We start from the raw sequence: 16,586 nt of genomic DNA on the forward strand, positions 1-16,586 counted from the left end.
TGGTAACCAGGGTACATATCGGGTAACCAAGCAAAGCGCTTTGCTTGGTTACCCGATATTTACCCTGGTTTCCAAGCGCAGCATCGTTACACGAGTTGCTGGTGGCTAGTCGCTGGTCATTGGCCAAATCTGCCTGTTTGACAGCTCACCAGCGACCATGTAGAGACTTTCCAGCGATCCCTGCCAGGACGGATCGCTGGTGGGATCGCTAGAAAGTGTTAGTGGGTAAAGGGGCCTTTACTCGATGCAAAGTTGCCTGCTGAAAGTTTCATAGTCATGTTTACTTTGTGAGCTGTTTATCAGCAGCCAATGCTGTGCCACTGTTAATGAAAAAAATAACCAAATACAGCCATTGTCTTTTCTTTACTGCCAATGTTAATGAAAAAAATAACCAACATGCAGCCATTGTCTTTTCCCCACTGCAGGCAAGTGGCGCTGGCAGATGTAATAATTATCAACAAAACTGATTTGGTCTCTGTTAAAGAACTAGAGGAAGTTAGATCTGTTGTAAGGTAAACATCATTTATTTTTACATTTATTTTTGTTGGGGATGTGTGAGGTTGTAAAAAATAAGCAGCAATTCTACCATTGAGGCTTGTGTTTTGTTTATAATTCTTAATTTAGCCAGTTGTCACTCAGCTGACACCTGTCCGAAACTGCTGAGATCAGAGCTAGCTTTAACTGTGATTGTTTAACCACTTAGATGCTGCAGTCAATAGTGTCAATGACATCAAAATGGTTACAGGGGGTGGTTAAAGTGTTTTTTAGAATTGAACTAAAAGTATCACTTTCTGCAGCTCCTGGGCTGCATTCTATGAAGGGGCACTTTGTTCCCTGACGTCCCTTGCAGACCAAAGTCATTGCCGGCTTGCGCAGGTGCAGCTCGCTATGCCCCATTGTGGGCACAGCCGGAAACATAGGTGTGCTTGCATGAGCCGGTCAGGTCTTTGAGCATGTGCGAGAATTGGGTTGGGTACAAGGGTGACGCAGGTGACGTCATCCACATCACTGGCCATAATCTTGCGCCTGCGCAAAGACCTCACTGGCTCGCGCAAGCGCACCTATGTTTTCAGCTCTGCCCCCGATGGGGCAGAGCAAACTGCGTCTGTGCAAGCTGGGAATGACTCTGCACAGGTGTGAGATTTTGCAGAACTACCTGGATGATGAGGGAGGCGTTACCCACATCAATAATGAAAGGAGGACGGCGAACAACTTCAGAAGGAGGGACAGGAGCTGAAGAAAAGGACGTCCAAACGACCAGAACAGTTAATTTACATATGTGGCGGCGGATTTTATAAAGGTATTTCTGGGGTCTGCAAGGAGAGTCCAGGAACAAGGTGCACCTTCATAAATCGCATTTCGATCCAACATCGGACTGAATTTCACAGTCATGTGAAAGAGCCCTAAGCTCTAGCAAGCACATTTAAACTAAATATATAAATATACACAAAATTTTACCTTTCCCTCCACATACATGAAATAATAATAAAAAAAAAAGAAACCCTAAGGTTTTGGTTTTTTTCAATTCCTCCCCAGAAACGTTTGTTTTTTTAATTTCATCTTTTCAATACGCTGTATAGGCTGCTTTACACGCTTGTGAAAGCATCCGTCCCCGTCGTTTGTGCGTCACTTACAAATTGCTGCCCGTGGCGCACAACATCGCTAGGACCCGTCATACGGACTTACCTGCCTAGCGACGTCCCTGTGGCCGGCGAACAACCTCCTTTCTAAGGGGGTGGTTCGTGCGGCGTCACAGCGACGTCACACGGTAGCCGTCTAATAGAAGCGAAGCGGCGGAGAGCAGCCGAAAGAAAGTGACGCCCACCTCGTTGCCGGAGGACGCAGGTAAGGTGTTGTTCCTCGGGTGTCACACGTAGCAATGTGTGCTGCCTCAGGAACGACGAACAACCTGCGTCCTGCAACAGCAACGATATTTGGGATTAGAATGACGTATCAACGATCAACGATTAGTGAGTAATTTTGATCATTAGCGGTCGTTCTTACGTTTCACACGCAACAACGTCGCTAACGAGGCTGGATGTGCGTCACGAATTCCGTGACCTGAACGACATCTCGTTAGCGATGTCGTTACGTGTAAAGCCCCCTTATGATATCTTAAATGATGGCATTTAAAACTACAACTCAACTGCCCCAAAAATACAGCTATATTGACAGAAAAATAAAAAAGTTATTGCTCCAGGGAGGTAGGGATGGAAAAATTAATGACAAGAAATAAACACTGACTGTGTAGCAAGAAAGAGCTAAAGTCAAAATTTATTAAACTTGATCAGACTTTTTTTTTTTGTTCCCTGGGGGAGCTTTATGTAGAGATCCATAATGTTATATAAGGGCTATGACACACGTCGAACACTCGGTCCCATTTTATTCTATGGGGCCATTCCCATCTGTAATTATTTTCTCAACCCTAATCGGACCAAGAAAACAGTTGCAGCATGCTGCGGGTGGAATCTGTTCCGTATTCACTCACACCCATACAAGTCTATGGGTGCGGGTGAAACATTACACTGCACTTGGATGACACCGGAGTGCAGTGCGATAATTGCATCAGCTGGCAATGGAGGAGATGGAGAGATTAATACTCCATCTCCTCCACAGTGCCCACCTTTTCCTCCGCAGTTGTGATCCGATCGCAGGATCGGATCACAGTGGCATGACACTCAACTTACAAATTGTCCCTCCAGTGAGGAAGGAGACAAACTCTAGCGCCACCTATTGGAAGTAGCAATCCTAAAAGTCAAAAGTGGCTTTTTAAACAAGCCTTTTCATAAGACTTAGGATTTACTGCCAGATCAGAATCACAATTTGCAGACACGGTGTTTTGGGGTAATTGTCCCTCATCAGTTCAAAGTGTGGGTATCTGATCTGGCTTATGAGAAGCTATGTGGGGACCACGGGGAAGACTATTCTCCTTATGAAGACCTGACAAACCAGTCTGGCTGCCAGTGAGGGGACTTATAGCTGCAATGCCTGTCTGGGAATTATTCAAATTGTCCCTCCAGTGAGGAAGGAGACAAACTCTAGCGCCACCTATTGGAAGTAGCAATCCTAAAAGTCAAAAGTGGCTTTTTAAACAAGCCTTTTCATAGGACTTAGGATTTAATGCCAGATCAGAATCCCAATTTGCAGACACGGTGTATCGGGGTGATTGCCCCTCGTCAGTGCAAAGTGTGAGTATCTGATCTGGCTTATGAGAAGCTATGTGGGGAACACGGGAAAGACTATTCACTTTATGAAGACCTGACAAACCAGTCTGGCTGCCAGTGAGGGGACTTATAGCTGTAATGCCCCTCTGGGAATTATTCAAATTGTCCCTCCAGTGAGGATGGAGACAAACTCTAGCACACCTATTGGAAGTAGCAATCCTAAAAGTCAAAAGTGGCTTTTAAAACAAGCCTTTTCACTCAGCTTACACTCACAGCACAGCGGGAGGCGAGAGTCTCATCCAATGCACTCGCACCAGATGCCATATGCTTGTGTGTCCCTATCCTAACACTGGGCATTTAAAAGCATTACTGAGTGTTGGTGTTCCAGTATTTTGGACAAATGCTCTCTCAGCTTACCATTGGGTAACCACCTCCTCCTGTCAAACACTCTAGACCAGGGGTGGTGAACCTCTGGCCCGCGGGCCGCATGCGGCCCGCCATGACCTTTTATGTGGCCCCCGGGCAGATTCCCGCGGGAGGCAGTGCTGGTGCTGGTGCTGTCACTGCGGTCTTGCTGCCGCCGGCCCTTTAAATCCACACATTGCTGTTTGTGCTGCAATGTGTTCTCCCGTCGGCCAGTGCTTACTTTGTGGGCGGGTCCACAGCAGCCTCACAGCTTCCAGCGTTGTGTGCACGCCCCCTGCCCTCCGGAGATCAGTGCCTGCCTTCTCCTTCTGATGCAGTGTGTCCAGCTCCTGCACTCCGGTGATGCTGCTGTGAGTCCAGCGCCGACCCTCTGCTGCTATGTGCCCTGCCCAATGCTTTGTGCCTAAACCCCAGTTCTGTAAACCTTCTCCCCCAGAGTTGCATGAAACTCTCAGCGCAGTGTGCCCCCAATGTCCTGTGTGCAGCCCCCCAATGTTCTGTGTGCACCCCTCCCCCAATGTCCTGTGTGCAGCCCCCCAATGTCCTGTGTGCACCCCCCACACAATCCTGTGTGCAGCCCCCCCAGTCCTATGTGCAGCCCATCACCCAGTCCTGTGTGCACCCCTCCCCCAGTCCTATGTGCTGCCCATCACCCAGTCCTGTGTGCAGCCCCCCAATGTCCTGTGTGCACCCCCACACAATCCTGTGTGCAGCCCCCTCAGTCCTATGTGCAGCCCATCACCCAGTCCTGTGTGCACCCCTCCCCCAGTCCTATGTGCTGCCCATCACCCAGTCCTATGTGCACCCCTCCCCCAGTCCTTTGTGATGCCCATCACCCAGTCCTGTGTGCAGCCCCCCAATGTCCTGTGTGCAGCCCCCCAATGTCCTGTGTGCAGCCCCCCAATGTCCTGTGTGCACCCCCACACAATTCTGTGTGCAGCGAATCACCCCAATCCTGTGTGCAGCGAATCACCCCAATCCTGTGTGCAATCTCCGTGTGGTGTCTGTGCCCCCAGCCCCTCGTGTGGTGTCTGTGCCCCCAGCCCCGCGTGTGGTGTCTGTGCCCCCAGCCCCGCTTGTGGTGTCTGTGCCTCCAGCCCCGCGTGTGGTGTCTGTGCCCCCAGCCGCACGTGTGGTGTCTGTGCCCCCAGCCCCGCGTGTGGTGTCTGTGCCCCCAGCCCCGCGTGTGATGTGCGTGCCCCCAGCCCCGCGTGTGATGTGCGTGCCCCCAGCCCCATGCCCCCAGTTAATTAATTGTTTCACCCAATATAGCAGGGTCATTTAAACATTGATAATTTTGTGCGGCCCCTGAAGGTTGGTAGAAATTTCCAAATGGCCCCCAACAGAAAAAAGGTTCCCCACCCCTGCTCTAGACGCAGTGAAGTCCGATCAGTGCCTGATGCTGTTAGTAACGTTCCTGTCCATCGGGGGTGCAGTGCATGAGCTGCTGTGTTCTAATAATGTGCCGTGCATCAGAAGTCTTCTCAACCGTCTTCGTGAAAAGACAGCAGTCATCAGGGGTTGATGGCTGGTGACCTTACTTGAAAATCTCTAAATAGCCTTGTAAACTTTGTTGAGAGTTTTTCTTGCGTGATTTTAAAATTTTTCAAAAAGGATGTTGACATGTATTTTCAGAGTAAGCACACCAGCCCTGTTAGGTCTAAAGATTCATTTAATAATGTGCACTGTTTGTTTTGTGAAATCAGGTGACAGATCCACTTTAAATACACATAAGAACTGAGTATATAGTTTCTGACGTAATGTAAAATGACAAACTGAAAACCTCTTTGGTAAGATATGGAGTTTTTTTCTCTTTTGAATGTATGACCTTCCATGTGTTGCTGAGTTGGCACTACACATTTTCTACAAAATTGGTCACAATAAATCTGGTCAAGATAAAGGGGTGTGTTTATTTTCAATGGTGCCTTCTTTTGACGAGGTTTCACTGTATATGTATTTGTGACTTAAATTCATTTTTCTTTTCTTCTTTAAGGTCAATAAATGGACTTGTGAAAATTTTGGAAACGCAAAGATCCAGGTATTTTACATTTACAAGTTTTGTGTGGGATGTCTGTGATTATATAGATCCGAACAATAAATTTCACATTATTTTTAGGTTATATTATTTCAATAAGTTTCTAAGCTAAAAGGCGATATTCAAAATATATATTTTTATGATAAAACATACATCCCTCTTATTCTTTTCAATATCATGTTTTTAAAGGGATGTTGTCAAGGTCTTAAATTGTTTTAAAAGGGTTGTCCAGTCTTAAACTACAAGTCTGCAATTATTATTATTATTTATTATTATTATAGCGCCATCAATTCCATGACGCTTTACATGTGAAAGGGGTATACATAATAGGGACAAGTACAATAATCATAAACAGTACAAGACACAGACAGGTACAGGAGGAGAGAGGTCCCTGCCCGCGAGGGCTCACAGTCTACAAGGGATAGATGAGGATACAGTAGGTTAGGGTAGAGCTGATTGTGTGGCGCTGTATCAGACTGAGGGTTATGGCTGGTTGTAGGCTTGTAGGAAGAGGTGGGTCTTCAGGTTCCTTTTGAAGCTTGGCAAGGTAGGCGAGAGTCTGATGTGTTGAGGCAGAGCATTCCAGAGTATGGGGGAGGCACGGGCGAAATCTTGGATGCGATGGTGGGAAGAGGAGATGAGAGGGGAGTAGAGAAGGAGATCTTTTGAGGATTGGAGGTTACGTGTAGGTAAGTACCGGGAGACTAGGTCACAGATGTAGGGAGGAGACAGGTTGTGGATGGCTTTGTATGTCATGGTTAGTGTTTTGAACTGGAGTCGTTGGGCAATGGGAAGCCAGTGAAGGGATTGGCAGAGAGGAGAGGTCGGGGAGTAGCGGGGGGACAGGTGGATTGGCCGGGCAGCATAGTTAAGAATAGATTGTAGGGGTGCGAGACTGTTAGAAGGGAGGCCACAGAGCAGGAGGTTGCAATAATGCAGACGGAAGATAATAAGAACATGTATTAGGGTTTTTGCAGCTTCTTGGGAAAGGAATGTACGGATCTGGGAAATATTTTTGAGTTGGAGGCGGGAGGAGGTGAAAAGAGCTTGGATGTGTGGCTTGAAAGAGAGATCAGAGTCTAGGATTACTCCCAGGCAGTGAGCGCGTGGCACTGGGGAAAGTGAGCAGCCATTGACATTGATGGATATGTCAGGTGGGGGAGTTGAATGAGGAATGAGGAGGAGGAAAGACAATGAATTCTGTTTTGTCCATGTTCAGTTTCAGGAATCAAGCAGAGAAAAAGGATGAAATAGCAAGACAGACATTGTGGGATTCTGGTTAGTAGGGAGGTGATGTCAGGTCCAGAGACACTCTGTGTCACTCTGTTAGGCCAGTGTCACACTTGCGAGTGCCTCACGTGTAACTCGCGCGACTCTCGCGTTGCATCACCCGTCACGGACTCACACTCTCCTCACAGGAGCGTCTCAGCTGCATAGAGATGCATGCAATCGACCTGTTCCTGTCAGGAGAGTGTGCAGCCATGCCGGATGATGCAACGCGAGATATAAGCGAGGCACTCGCAAGTGTAACACCAACCTTACTGCAGTCTTGTGACCCTCACATTGTGCGCACTGTACGTTGTGAGAGTTGTCAGGTCCCGGCACTGGGTGCAGGCGGTCATGTGACCCCGAGTATGAGATATGCAGAATCCCGATATGCAAGGCCGGAAACAGTTAAGTCAGAATTTGGCTGGAATTTAGCATATCACATACTTGTGGTTACACGACTGCCCAGGACTCAGCCAGGACTGGTGAATCCTCACAGCACGAAGTATGTGTGATGTGAGGAGTCTCAAGTCTGCAGTCACATAGATTGACATTATAGAGTGACTGCAGACTTATAGTTTAAGATTAGACAACCCCTTTAATTAGTTAGACAGCTTGCAAATTTTCCTGCAATAACAGCCTTTCTTTTTGGCTATCTATTCTTCATTCCCTGGCCAAGTGTACTCTGTAGCTTAATTACAGGAAAATGGTTAACTCTTAACATCCAAGTCAGCTCTCTCCAGCCCATTGATTTTTATACAGCAGTTGACTGATACCTCCCTCCCCCTCATCTTCTGAAGAGCTGCTGTAATAAATCTTGCAAAATCACAGCTGCTTTTTTAATCACAGCTCTCACTGTCCTGAATGGTGTGCTTTTTCAAATGCTATTGCTATGTGCAACTACTGTGATAACAGTGCACACTGCAGAACAAACCACTGATAGTTCAATGTGTAACAGCAGAACTTGTACTGAGCTTTATAATTCTACTTATACTGCAGTTCTACTATTCACCAGAACTGTCACTTAAAGGGGTTTTCACAAAATATACACATTTAATTTTTTTTTTTTTAAAATACCTTTCTTTAGCAGAAAGGTACACTTCATGTCATGCACTCTGTTAGGATTGTAAAGATGGCAACTGCCATGAGTCAATACGCCAGGTGTCCTGGATTTCAGAGGACATGCAGAAAGATGGGCTGCTTTAAGAACATCTACTCCAGACATACATCAGGTCCTGTCATAAACTCCCATTCCTGTGTACAGTCAACCTGGCAGGACACTGAGTGGAGTGGACTAAAAGAGAAGATAAACACCTTTCTTTAGCTGACTGAGAATGAACGTCCATCTCAGTCAGCCTGACAGTTTTAGTGCTTCTCTGAAATCTAGAATGATTGCACACTGATAGATTGCAGTTGCCATCTTTGAAAATCTGTCAGAGTGCATTAGATAATGTGTACGTTTTTGCTAAATAAAGGTATTTAGCAAATTTGTAATATTTTGAACTATTTTAGTTATTTTAATCACATTTGTCAGCGAACCCCTTTAAGGAGCAGAGACCACTCTGACAACAACCAGGAAGTAAGGAGACTAGGGAAACTGTATTGCTCTGAGCTGTTCAAGAGACAACTTGAGAATACCACTTTAAGAAATGCCCTCCTTCCACACAGCTTCATCTAAACTAAGTAGTCCTGCAATTTTTTGACCAGTCTGTATCCACTCATGGCATAGAACTGCCAAAATTAGATCATGTTTTATCAGCATTACGTTATCACTGGAGGACTAGTAAACCTGCTGCCAGGTGGTGCTCCATATTCATGAGCTCTGTATAACTTTGCCCCCACCACTGATTGGCAGATTTCTGCCTATGGACAGTGGACACAGAAAGCTGCTTACCAATTATTGTTGTAGGGGGTTATACAGCGCTCAGCATTCAGAGAACTTGTAGATCTGTAGCAGATAAAAAAAAGGATTTTATAAAAAAAAAACCAAAAAACAATACTGGGCCTATTAAGTGAAACAATGCTGGAATCTGGGTCTCTGTCCCTACATCATGCTGCTCTCAGATATGGTGGTAGAAACCTAGGGAAAGATTCCTTTTATGCTCTTTAAGTTAAAACTTGAGAGATGTGGGTGTTGAAGCTATAATGTGAACACTAATATGCACCCTCATTATGGCCAATGAAAAAGAGTCTCAGACTGAAATTGTTTTGGTCCACTTGCAGACCAGACTTGAACCTGAACATGAGCCTGAACCCCATATAAGTCTATGTGGACCCGGACATGTTTGCTGTAAAATGGTCTTAGTAAGGGCTAGGAAGCTGCAAAGCTGGAGAATTATACTTACCGAGCCTTCCGCGCAGCTATTAGACGTAACAATTGTGGTTCTTTACCTGGCTCATTCCGATTGCCCTGGTGTGGTGACAATTTGGTAATATAAGGGGTTAATGACAGCTGTGAATTGTCAAAAAATCACAGTTGTCATCAAGCCTGAAGTTAGTAGTGGGGAGCGGGTCTATGAGACACCCCCGATTACTAATCGAATAAGCAAAAAGAAATAAACAGAAAACACACAGAAAAATCCTTTCATTTCAAAAAACACCCTATTTCTCCAATTTATTAACCCCCAAAACACCCTGTAGGTCCGAAGTAATCCACACGAGGTTCCACGACAATCCCGACCCTGGTACATCTGAGGTCGCAGTGCGTGGTCACATTAGAAAACGTGACCGATCACTGCGGCTTCAGGGATGTGAGCAGTGACATCAGTGAGTTCACCTGACATCACAGCTGGGGTTTCCACGTACCGCAGCTGTGACCTCAGGTGAACTGAACTGAGGTTAACTCCTTGAACTCAGTCACCTCACCTTAGGTGAAGTAATTGAACTCAATGCAGGATTAGGCTATGTGTGCACATTGAGTATTTTGGTGCAGACACTTCTACACCAAATCTATATCTACTGGTAAAAAAACGCACCACATCAAATCGACATCAACACACATTCTAGCGGTGTGGCATTTACGGAGACATCACGCAAGCCCCGTATGCAATCACTGCTAGCTTCCCTCTTTTTGTCTTCAGATGTATACAGTGGGGAAAATAACGTTCAGAGAGGAGGTTTCCAGCAAGCCAATCCAAAGCGAATTTTTCTTAAAAATAATAAATCTTTATTTTAAATACATGTTAAAAAGTCCATTCCAGGGTCGAAGGAAGACCACAAGGAGGACGCATTTTGAACGTAATGTTCTTAATCTGTCTGAGAGCCACTCCTTAGTTGCACTGGTTGTGTGTTTTGGAAAATTGTTATGCTGGAAGACCCAGCCCTGACCCATCTTCCATGCCAAGGGAAGGAGGTTGTTGGCCAAAATCTTGCGATATATGACCCCTTCCATCCTCACTTTAACACTCTGCAGTTGTCCTGTCCCCTTTACAGAAAAGCACTCCCAAACCATGATGTTTCCACCCCCATGCCTCACGGTTCGGATAGTGTTTTTTGGGGTTGTACTCATCCTTTTTCTTCCTCCAAACATGGCGAGTGGAGTTGATACCAAAAAATTCTCTTTTGGTCTTATCTGTCCACATGCCTCTTTTGGATCATCCAGATAGTCATTGGCGAACTTCAAACGGGCCTGGACATGTGCTGGCATGATCAGGGGTCCTTGCATATCATGCTGTGTTTTAATCCACAGCGTAGATTACTAATGGTAATCTTTGAGACTGTGGTCCCAACTATCTTCATGTCCTCTCATGTCGTTCTGGGCTGACTCCTCATCTTTCTCAAAATCATCGTTACCCCATGAGACGAGTTGTTGCATAGAGCCACAGACCAAGTAAGATTGACAGTCGTCTTGAGTTTATTCCATTTTCTAAAAATTGCGCTAACAGTTGTTGCCTTCTCACCAATCTTCTTGCCTATTGTTCTGTAGCCCATCTCAGCCGTGTGCAGGCCTACAATTTTATCCCTGATGTCCTTAGAAAGCTCTTTAGTCTTGGCCATAGTGGAGAGGTTGGAGTGTGATTGAGTATGTGGACAAGTGCGATTTATATAGTAATGAGGTAATGAGGATCCACAGGATTGCAGGTCTCAAGGATCACACTGTCTCGTTAAGGCATTGCTGAGTTTGTCTTTGAAAGAGCTTCTTATGGATATATATAGTTGGGGGGGGTGAAATCCTGCGGATAAATTCCCTTTAAGAATAGTTTTTCTCTTTTTTTTTTTCACTTTTAGACCTGTTAGTTCATATGCTTTTATGTAACCATCACAGTTCCCTTTTTATCTCTGGGGCAAAACTCAGGCTAAAACTGTAGATCAGAAGCTAGGTTTTCATTAATGGGAACTAAGCACGATAGCAATGATAATCTGATGTCAAGAGATCTATTCAAGGGTTTATTAAAATATACATGGGGTGTTGTAGCAGTCTGCTGCTTCTCTTTAATCCCAGTGCATCCTGTGTATATATTGTTTCTAACCGGCTACTTGCTGGTAAGTTAGCACCCCGCCGGCAGGACTTTCCAGAGTTTGATCAGTTTTTGCATTGGCTGTCATGTCCACTTACACGGCATACTTCCATGACTTTAACCTAAAATCAATGTATCTAATGCCTCATTATCTCGCTATGTCAATAGCATTCCCTCTGTATTTAAGAAGTGCAAGCTGCATGAAAAGCAATTTTCTAATTAAACATGCTGCCTGTTGGTAAGGTGGACAAGGACTGAAGATTGGAAATATAGTACATCACAAAAGGGAATACACCCCTCACATATTTGTAAATGTTTTACTATTTCTTTTCATGGCGCAATTTGTCTTTTTTCAGTTAAGGGTGTACTTACTTTTGTTGCCAGCGGTTTAGACATTAATGGCTGTCTATTGACTTATTTAAATGGCACCAAATTTACACCGTTACACAAGCTGCACACTGATTACTTTATATTGTATCAAAGTGTCATATCTTCTGTGTTGTCCCATGATAAGATATAATGCAATATTTACAAAATGTGAGGTGTACTCACTTTTCTCCTGTACTGTATCATTCCCACATCTAGTGTGATGCTGTATAAGGAATGAGTAAAATATTTCCTACTTTTTTATGTTGGTATGATATTACAATGATCTTTAATATGCTTTTATTTTCCAGGGTGGACTTAACGGGGATTTTAGATTTACACGCGTTTGATAGTTTGTCAGGAAAAAGGTAACGTATACGCAATGCATTTTTCATTTTGTTACCAGTTTGTATGGTTGTCGAGAATTGGAAATATATGCTGCTGTCACTCAGAAGCTGTGCCACACCTGCCCATGGGTTATGTTTTGGTATTTTGGCTCCGCTCCACTGAAGCTGCAGTAACAGACACAACCCACAGGACAGGTGTGGCGCTATTTTTGGAGGAAAGTCGCCTAATTCTTCTAATTTCTTTCAAAAGTTTGTAAGTAATTTTGTTGTGGCTGGGTTTTATCCCCACACAAGATGTATGTGTAGAGAAGACCATGTTGTGTTATTCTGTGTTCATGGGAGAATATACAGGATATCCATTCAGAATCTTCTTGTGTGAATGCGTTTTAATGATGGCTTGCGATCGGAGTCATCCTTTTATCCTTAACCGCTTCCTCCCACTGACCATTTTTCTTAATGCACTTTAAGTTTACATTCTTCCAAGAACCTTTGTGTATTTTTCCGTGAACATAGCCATACTGGGGCTTGTGTATTACAGCAGAACAAGATGTAGATTTGAAAAACACTATTCACTTTAAAATATAATCTACTGAAAGACGGAAAAAGAATTCCAAGTGCTATACAATGGTGAAAAAAAACAGGAAAAACAGCAACAACCTGCAATTCTACCATGGCTTTTACAGGCTTTGTTTTGTGTGATAAAAAAGTCCTCGCGACATGATTCTACTGGTCAGTACGACAATGGTGATGTCAAACTTGTACATTTTTTTTTCCTATGTAAACAGTGGGAAAAAAAAAGAAAAAAAAAAATCACATTTTTTTAGTCCTTTTAGAGGTGTTGAACCTGTGATGGTATTGCAGTATATACTGTAAGCAAAATTACATCCTCCTTTTAAAGGCCACCCAAAGTGTGCACTTTGGAAGTGGATAAAGTTGACTACCATGGTGGCCTTTTATTAGGCGGCAGGCTTCCATGTCAACCTGCCACAATCCGTCTGTTGCGTCGTGGGGGGAGGAGGGACTAACAGGAGCCAGTGCGCTGAAGCTAAATAGTTAATGGAATCAATTAGAGCAAGCTTTGGTCTCTGATATTTAGGTAAAATATTATTGTACAGATATTGCTTTGTTACTACTTCCTGAATAGACATGGATTTGAAAATGGTTATCTCTAAAACGTAAAGGGAAGCTGTCATCAGGAAAGTTTTGGTGGGATCCAAGTTTTTACACCACCATGATCACTAAAGTAAAAGGGCAGCAACACTGAGCCGAAAGCATCGACTTCAGCTTCAGTAGAGGGCAGCTCTTGACTCTACGCCCAGACTCCACCCGAACAAAACTCCTAATATGTTTCCATAATAATATTTCACCTTTTTTGTGAAATTGTATATTAGCCAACAAACCACTTAGATCCTTTAATATCTAAGAGAAGGTTCTGCTCTTGCTATGAAAACATTAGGTGGGAAAACTTGTAAAGGTTTATTCCCAGCTTAGACATATCCTGGACACAGGCTGGGTGAGGAACCCGGCAACCCCACCAAACACAAGCTATCTCCTGACCTATGGATAGGTGATAACATCTAATGTTACAGGGAGCTGTAAAGTAAAAGGAGTCCTCATTCTTGGATTTAAGATGGAGCAAATAACATGTTGAGGTGACCACATGACATGATGGACCATCACTACATTTATCCAGAGCACTACATTTATCCAGAGCACTGCATTTATCCAGAGCACTGCATGCACCATTGTGCCACCCTTGTATCTTAATATCGATTATTGATCCAACAGTAAATCTTTACCCTTCATATAGTATCTGTATGATATAACCTGCATAATAAAGAAAATACATTTTGGACCCTCAAAAACCAAAGTGACAAACAAAATAAAACAAGGCAAGGAAAAAGGGAACTGTTCAGTCCTAGAAAACTGGATATACCCATGTGAAATTCTTCAGCAGACAATCTGAAACCTTCACGGTGGGATCTGTAGCTAAATATTGTCTAATAGATTACGGCCATTTGAACAGCAGTATACCCTCAGCGGCAGGGGGCTGGCAAGGACTTCAAAACATCTGCAGGGACTAAGCAGAGCGGCGAGGGGTAAATTGGTAACAGTGGCTTTAAAAGAAGGGAGGCAAAGTGTATGTGTAGACAAGCTGCGGGAGTGAATGACACTCTGCAGGAATGGTGGCAAGGAGGGTGTCAAGTGTAAGCCCACGCAGCTGGTTAATCTTGAAAGGATTGTTTGAGTTATTTAGTCAATGCTCCTCACGCAAATCCATACTGAAAAGGGAATCACAGTGCCATTATTAAATAGTTCATTAAATAGGTCACAATTACGACTCCCAGGACTGAAACATGTTAGAAATTTCCTAAAACATCAGTGCAGAATGACAAAGCAACAGCCTATTCACAGCAGAACATTGGCATGAGCCCTCAATTGTACGAGTTTGTGCTTCAGTTTTTTTAATCTAGTAAAAAATAACTCATGGCACGCTCTATTGGATGCCATATGTATGGAAGTGCTATGCAGCAATACGTGGAAGCTGTATGGCTTCTTACTAAAGAACACATACCGCCATGGATGGACACATTGTTGGTGTAACCAGTGCAGCCGCACAGGGGCCCAAGCGATAAGGGGCCCACTACCACCTGCAAATAGAAAAGTATATTATGATGAGCAATAGGTCCATGTACTGTTATTGCACAGGGGCCCTCTACTTTGTGTCTACTCCTGCATACAGCCTCCACGAGCCACTGACGTGACCATACATTTTTTTTTTTTTAAACCTAAATATGTTCAGAATTCTGTGTTGATCAAAGGAGTTGCCCCTCTTTCTCCCCCCCAAAAAAATACTAGGTAAGAGGTTGAGTAACTACGGTATATTTATTACTAGATCATTTCCAGGTCCAAGTTATGCTCACAGAAATATAAAAAAGCTGTAGATAATTAAAATACACCTTTATTAAATTCAGTTAAAAGGTAAGTAATTCCACCCCAAATAGAAAAAAACCAAAAAGGTGAATAAGTGTTCAAACATACAATAATAAAATTCACACCAAGATTAGTCCTATGGATCAATCATTATCCTACCTCTTCTTTCTACTCAAATGAGAGGACCTATATGAGGTACCTATTTATAGTGGTGTCCATATACCTGTGTGGCTATCCTTATAATTTTCTACCCTATTTATTCATAGGGGAAGGGGACCACCGAACAGATTTCTCCTTTCACAAGTTATCATATGGGACCAATGTAAACAAACAATTTCTTCATATAAATATACATTTTCAAAAATTACATATCTTAGAGTCCGGGGCTTAGATTGAGGTAGTGTCCTTGTATTTTCAAAAGATCCAATAGAGATGACTCCACTGTTCTCCAATCTTAGAGGTCCAGGGAGATAGGTAATACTGATTTATAGTCCATAGGTGCCCAAAGATCTCTATGAGGCTAGATTACCTTCCCTTTAGTCCAGGGTCACTTATCACCCCTTTTTTATTCATTGACTCATGAACCTCTTATATACATCCTCTGCTTCTGCAGCGGTGAGTTTTCTGGAATTGTTTGCCAATTATTGAACACCCACTGATGATGTCATGTTACTGACCGTTACAGCCTGTTACAAGCCTTGAGCACAAGGTGAAGGAAGAAAGGGTCATTATCATTTTCACTCCATGTGGAGACCATAAGACTAGCATATGTTAAGTATATATTCTTTTAATACCTTATAGCAATGCCTGCCTTTTGGAAAAAAAAAAAAAAAGTTCAAGGTCAGGTGTATCTTTCAATTTCTTAATACATAAAGGGACCCTGGTGATTTTTGCAGTATGAATCAGACAGGCTCCAAAGTTAAAAATATCTGTGCTTTACATTGTTTCCAAGAAAATGCTTTGAACAGATAGCTGGGAACGAGGACTAAGCAGACTAGTCAATGGGGGCTTATCAGGTTCTTTCCTCCTGGCTCTGCTTAATTGACAGGGCTCTCCCGATACACACATAGTGAGAAAGCTATCAGTCAGAACTGTGCTTGGCAAAACCACCTCGACTATTCCACTGGCATCACCTGGTTGTCTTTGCTTTACTGACAGGTGTTTCCCTATGTAGAAAAAAACAAATTCATCCAAACACCACCTCAGGGTATCAGTAGCTTGGTGGGTGTGGTGCATGGATATTGGCGTTGATAGGTTGATATGGATAATTCTAGCATCTGCAATTGAAAAAATAAAAGAAAAAACATATTTAATTTATTTGGTCAGTATAAAATTTCAAGTTCAAACATAGATATACATATATATATATATATATATTGTGTGTATGTATGTATGTATATATATATATATATATATATATATATATATACACAGTATATACAGTGCCTTGCGAAAGTATTCGCCCCCCTCGAATTTTTCAACCTTTTCCCACATTTCAGGCTTCAAACATAAAGATAGAAATTCTAATGTTATGGTGAACTTTTATAAAAAATAAATAACTGAAAATTGGGGCATGCAATATTATTTGTCC

The 16,586-nt window shown here is 43.3% G+C and overlaps 1 protein-coding gene across 2 annotated transcripts in view; it reads left to right on the forward strand.

Annotated features, from left to right (window-relative positions):
• The window catches only part of LOC142296397 (zinc-regulated GTPase metalloprotein activator 1B-like), a 116,125-nt gene that overhangs the window by 60,086 nt on the left and 39,453 nt on the right, over positions 1–16,586 (forward strand). For both annotated transcript variants that reach the window (XM_075339977.1, XM_075339988.1), the window contains exons 9-11: positions 426–512; positions 5,584–5,628; positions 12,026–12,082. In XM_075339977.1, the coding sequence (XP_075196092.1) occupies positions 426–512; positions 5,584–5,628; positions 12,026–12,082 (189 nt within the window). The remainder of the gene's footprint in view (positions 1–425; positions 513–5,583; positions 5,629–12,025; positions 12,083–16,586) is intronic.

The sequence above is a fragment of the Anomaloglossus baeobatrachus genome, chromosome 1 (genome assembly GCF_048569485.1).
Source record: "Anomaloglossus baeobatrachus isolate aAnoBae1 chromosome 1, aAnoBae1.hap1, whole genome shotgun sequence".
Lineage (NCBI taxonomy): Eukaryota > Metazoa > Chordata > Amphibia > Anura > Aromobatidae > Anomaloglossus > Anomaloglossus baeobatrachus.